At 55.6% G+C, this 6,000-nt stretch overlaps 1 protein-coding gene across 4 annotated transcripts in view; it reads left to right on the forward strand.

The window, feature by feature from the left end:
* The window catches only part of PGPEP1 (pyroglutamyl-peptidase I), a 29,430-nt gene extending 25,019 nt beyond the window's left edge, over positions 1 to 4,411 (forward strand). For all 4 annotated transcript variants that reach the window (XM_030304622.1, XM_030304638.1, XM_030304629.1 and 1 more), the window contains one exon: positions 7 to 4,411. In XM_030304622.1, the coding sequence (XP_030160482.1) occupies positions 7 to 199 (193 nt within the window). In that variant the 3' untranslated portion in view covers positions 200 to 4,411. The remainder of the gene's footprint in view (positions 1 to 6) is intronic.
* Positions 4,412 to 6,000: the final 1,589 nt, after the last annotated feature.

Raw genomic sequence — 6,000 nt, forward strand, 5'->3', positions numbered from 1 at the left:
ACGTAGGTACCTCTGCGATTTCACCTACTACACCTCTCTGTACCAGAGTCATGGCCGCTCAGCCTTCGTTCATGTGCCCCCGCTGGGCAAGCCGTACAACGCAGACCAGCTGGGCAGGGCGCTGCGGGCCATCATCGAGGAGATGCTGGACGTCCTGGAGCAGACAGAAGGCAAAATCAACTGTCGCCACAAACACTGAGAGCCTCTTAGGCCTCCCAAGACCTCGTCCCACTAGGGACCCTGGGAGGGACATCTGCCTTCTGGGGCCCGGCCAAGGAGGATACGCCTGACAGCTGGGGATCTGATTTGGATCAATATTCCGACTTCCACACCTCTTCCTTTTTCTCCGCAAAAGGGCTGGTCGATTGGCAAGGGGTGGCTGAAGATTTTTCCTCTATCGCCTTTTGCTTTAGGGGACACCGCCACAATGGCCGGGAAGCCCGTGGGTCCCGATCTCCACGGGGAATCCTGGCCGAGTGGATCTCTGCTCTTTGATCCCGCAGCTGGGGCCCCCTGTTCACCTGCCTAAGTCTCCGGTGAAGGGATTCCGGTGTTCCCCCCGTCCATGACTGGTTTTTCCCAAACTTAAAAACTCCTTGAAATGTCTTTGCCCTGATTCATGTCCCAACAGCCTGGACAGCCCTGGAAAGGGCTGCCTTGGGATATGGCAGGGGCTTTTTTTTTTTCTTTCTCCTCTCTCTCTCTCTCTCTCTCTCTCTCTCTGTCTCTCTTACTCTGGAGCGGGGCTGCCGGTGGAAAGCAGACCTTGTCATTTTGACATGCACATGACTGTTTTTTTTTTTTTTTTTTTAATGTGTAAAAATTTATAGCAGCTGCAAACCCACCCCACATCTGGCCTGGATTTTTGTGGACTTGGTGCTGGGGACCAGCTTACTGCTCTCCTCGTGGCGGTGGGGGCAGAATGGGGCCTGGGGGCCGGAGTTTGCCGAACTCCATGTGTGCTGGCGTGTTTGAGCACGAGGGTGGCGAAGCAGCCAGGGGGCTTTTGTGTAGATGGATTTGGAGCCGCGCCCAGGACTCAGGAGTAAATTTTGATCTCACTCCCTGGCAGCTTTGAACTTGCCAGCCGGGGATGAGAGTAACGCCACCCAGCTGGACCTTGATTACCGGTCAGAGGGAGAGAACGACCACAGCAGTCAGGAAGCCAACTGAGGAAAACACCCATTCGGGAAGGGATCTACTACTTTGGGGGACCGTGTGGTTTTATCATGCCCCTAAGTGTGAGGTGTGCTGGAATCTGATGCCGTGTTGGATCGTGTCGGTGTTTCCCAGCATGCAGTTCTTTTGAAAACAGATGAGGGTGTTGCTTTGTTTTGTTTTGTTTTGTTTTCTTCAACCTTCACCTTCTTCCCCTCTTGTTCCGATGGCCAGGGGAGGTCCTGCCTCTGCTGAGCTGCTGTGTCGCTGGGAAACCGGGTTGATGGGTTTCCGAGTTAAATGCATGTTCGGAGTCCTGGGTTTCCTCTGGATGGGGGAGTGGAGAGAAGTGGGTGACTTGGGGCCGGCACTTGGCCATGGGTGTGGACTATGGCTGGCAGGTTGAAATGATTGGGACTCTTTCTCCATGCCCGCCTGCCTTCTACCAGAAATGTCCCTTTCGCGTCCCCAGTCTGAGTTTGTAGTGTCCCGAGAAATCTGCAGCGTGGGATTCTGTGAGCAGAAATTGCGGCGCTTCTGAATATGGGGAGCTCGAGGCTCATGGGTTAGCTCGGTTCCCCAAAGGTCCGATCTGCAGGTGTCGGAGGAGGAAATGAATCCAGGCAAGATGGGGAGGGAAGGGGTGGGGCATTCCTGGAGATGAGCCACGTCTGTGCTTAGCTGGATACCCACTGGAACCCAGACGCACCATCCCCAAACTCCGCATTTCCATCCTTCTTTTGTCTTCATTTTGCCTCTCTGTGTGAAGCACCACGTGATTCAGAAAGTTAGAGGTGTAACTTATTGTCCGATCATTGTTGAGTGTACGTATGTCATTTTTGTGTTCCGGCAATGGTTTTAGATTTTCTCATCCAGTCCAGCTGGAATCCTCTCCTTGTCCACGATGCAGAGCATTTCGCTCATTCTTATTTAATCAGACAGCCATTGGACATTTCACCCACTTGCTGCCAGCTCTTTGATCGTCCAGTTTGGGGCAGACTCACCTGTTCCCTCCGTGGCGTGTCTGTCCGCATTTATCGGGCCTTGGACTAAAATGTCCTTGTGTGAGAAGGGAGGACCAAGCCCCGTTCTTCCTCCCTCATCATTTGCGGAGGCTCAGGGGGAGGGGGGGCACGCAGAATGGGGCAGGGGGATGGCTCTGTGAAGTGGCTTAGCCGCGTGTGGAGGGGAGATGCTGAGAGGTGGGTGCAGCAGGTGTTAGTGGCAGAAAGATGGGCAGAAGGATGTGGTGGGAAGGCTGTTGGGGGAATCTTGTAGGGTCAGTGGGGAGGCGCCTCTCCCTGGGCCCCCATGGCGGGGTGCCGAGGTGGGGGATGGGGACAGCAACAGTCATCTGGGTGTCTGGTGACGGCATGTCCTTTAAGGTGCCAGAGCCTCTGCACCTCATACCTTTCTTCTTCTCTCAGCCCCTTTGGCTCCCCCTTCCTCACCAAAAAGAAGGTCAGTGGTATGTACTTGAGGGTGTAGCTTGAAAAAGAAACAAGAAGGCGTGGTTGGAGAGAAGGAAAGGTGGCAAGAAGCAGGAATTTGAGTCGGTGGCCTGGGTTTGCACCACCTGGCCCGCCTGGTCTGGTCAAGGAACAGCCAAAGGTCCCTTGGCCGCTGGGAGAGACAGGGCCAGGTGGGGGACAGAGGTCAGGGCCAGGTGGGGGGGACGGAGGTCATGGCTTCCCAGGTGGTGCCAGGTCTTTGGGGGAAATGTCAGATTGCAATAGTTTCAGCAAGGCAAAGAGTTTTCAGCTGCCTTGCCCTTTGCTGGCACAGTGACTTCTGGAACAGAAAGGGCCTGCTCAGGGGGATGGCTGGAAGAGTAGATTCAGGATGCCTTTTTGTTGCCTTAGAAGTTTCTGCCAGGAAGCCAGGCCCGCTGGGGTGTGTGTGTGTGTGTGTGTGTGTGTGCGCGCGCGCGCACCCGCATGCCTGTGTCCCCCGAGGGCGACTGGGCCAGGGAGGGGAGCTGCTCCTGGAAATCCGCCCACCCCACCAGCCTCTTTTCTGCTGCCACTGTCTAGACTGTTGACCTTTGACCTCTCCACCCCTTGGAGTGTTTAAACCCAAAAGTCCCCTCTGGGGAGAGTGGGACAAAGCCCCATTCTTCTCCATGGCCCCAGCCTCCACCCCGAGACCCTCGAAAGCGCACGCGTGAGCCTGCAGCGGGTGTGGGGACGTTGGTGGTCATACAGGCGGAGGCAGGCCACCGCGTTGCCAGGTGGCTCCTCGTGGCCACGGATCCCCCACTGTATCCATTGACTCCGGGAAGCCGAAAAGGGCTTTTGTTTTTATATCCCAGAGTGCATTTCCCTTCTCCAGGCACAAGTGCCTCAAAAGGGCCTGGGCCTGCTGGCTGGGAGGGAGAACATCTCTATTTTTGTGGTGAGGGGGCACGTTAAAGGCCACGGACCCCCTCACACCCATGGCAGCATGGCTCTTTGGGCTGGGAGGCCATTTGCTGCCATCCACATCTCGTGTGGATGTCCTCCGGTTCATGGGCGGTTGTCACAAGCTGAGTGTCGCGGGCTCCCAGGTCTCTGGGGGACCTGTTCCAGCCCTGAGCTGCTCCTCCTGCCAAACCCATTTCTCCCCTTCTCTCTCCTCACCAAGCCTTCCTTTCAGCTGCCTGGAGACCCACAGAAGTGCCTGCCTCTCTAATGAACACGGGGCACAGAGAAAGGGGACGAGATGAGAAAGAGAGAAGTAACCCCGGGCTCTGGACCCCAGGGCCCAGGCCAGGGTCACCGGAGCCATTTGCAGAGGTGGGGTCTGGAGCGAGTGACTTTTGTGACTGACACACTTTGTCTCCAGGAAATCACAGAGAAAGCCAGTTTGGAATTGGGCTCTGTGCTTCCCGGGCGTGTGGCATCCCCAGATGCCAAGGAAGCTACATCGGGATCTTGGGAAGCAGACTTGGCTTTTGCCTGCCCTAGGGGTACCTGGCATGTTTCTGGGGCTCCGTTAACATCTCAGGTTTCTATCTCATCCTGTATCTCTCTTTCGGAAAAACCTTTCCCACCGAAGGTAACTGCGTTTTCTGTCCCCCGAGGTGGGCCTGGCCCCTGCACCCTCAGGGTGGCTTCTCCCTGACCCCCAGAGTTCCTGTGAGTGCCTTGTCCGAAACCCTCCTGGCTGGGACCCCTGGCTGGGGAGGGGTCTGTCGGACTTTGCTGGGGGCTGGGCTCTGGGACACCCCAATCTTGACACCCCAGAAAGCAAATAAAACAGTTGAAATGTGTGATTTCTTGTGTGTCTTTGTGAGACGTTAGCAGCCACCGGGGTCATCCCCAGCCTGAGGGTATCAGTGGGCACAGGGGGCTCTGACTCACTGGGATTTCTGTCCCTGGTGCCCACTTTGTGGCGGCTGTTGTGAGTGTGCTGAGTGGATCATCATTGATGAGGGGGTTTCTGTACAGAATGGTCTCCCTCCTCACAACCCAATGCCTCTGTTCTGATGCACAGAGAGATCAAGTAACTTGCCTACTGTCCCACAGCAAGGGGGTGTGGTGGTGCTGGGGTTTGAGTCATGATCGTTTAGATTCCCGGCGTGTGCAATATTCCCACTCACAACTCTGTGGTGGGGGTGCCATTACGACCTTTCACAGATGGGGAAACTGAGGCTCTGACAGGTGAAGCCTCTTGTCATGGCCAGGGAGAGGAGAGGCAGGAAAGTGAACCCAGGCCAGCTTCTCTGGCACTGAGTAGTTTGAACCAGAGACAGGGCTTGGTCATTCCCCTCTGTCTGTCCTCGGAAGGAATGAAGCCACTCCAGGGTCAGGGGCTTTCAAAGAATAGATTAAAAAAAATTTTTTTCCTAATGTGTTTTTTATTTATTTTTGAGAGACAGAGACAGAGCACCAGCTGGGGAGGGGCAGAGAGAGAGGGAGACACAGAATCCGAGGCAGGCTCCAGGCTCTGAGCTGTCAGCACAGAACCTGACGCAGGGCTCGAACCCACGAACTGCGAAATCATGACCTGAGCCGAAGTTGGATGCTTAACCGACCAACTGAGCCACCCAGGCTCCCTCAAAGAATAGATTTTTGAAACCAAAAGGACTTGTCTTGGGGGATGTTGGTCCCGGGGGAGGGGGCACCTCCTTGAAGTCCCTGAGGACACAGGGACTTTGCACCCTCAGAGGAAGTGTCCTCTGCACCCAGCACAGCTCCAGGCGTTTAATAGGTGTGCAGTAAACTACAGGGGGAGGTGGGAAAGGGGTGAATGCTCAGTGTTCTATCTCCAGGCCAGCAGGGGGCGCAAGGAGGCGCCGGAGTCTCCAGGGAGCGGAAGACAAGCCCCGGAAGGCCAGCTTCCTTCTCTAGCCCAGCTTCCTTCTCTAGCCCAGCTTCCTTCTCTAGCCCAGACCTTCACACCACCGGCTCCTTACCGCTGGAGCCCTGTCTCCCTGTGGCTACATCGGTCACTTATGAAGTGCCTACTGTGCATTGGTGCCTGGGCTGGGGACACGCCAGGGATCCAGCAGTTTCCAGGCCGGGAGTACGGTGCAGGGGATCCGGCAGTGATGGGGGACATACAGGGAGCTGAACGGTCAAGGCCTATGAGGGGAGGCTCATTAGAGGGTAAGGCTTGGAGAAGTCTCTGTTGGCCCCATTCAATAGTTTCCGTCAGCTCTCGCCTGGACATTCTCAGTCTTACTTGGAGATCAGGGGCTTGGATGATGGGGTTTTGGGGTGACGGGGAGTTCGGAGCTGACAGCCAAGAAAGAATTCTTGAAGACATCTTTGGTGCAAAAAAGGTGATTTTATTAAAGCACGGGGACAGGACCCGTGGGCAGAAAGAGCTGTACTGGGATTGTGATGGGTAACTCATTAT

The sequence above is a fragment of the Lynx canadensis genome, chromosome A2 (genome assembly GCF_007474595.2).
Source record: "Lynx canadensis isolate LIC74 chromosome A2, mLynCan4.pri.v2, whole genome shotgun sequence".
NCBI lineage: Eukaryota > Metazoa > Chordata > Mammalia > Carnivora > Felidae > Lynx > Lynx canadensis.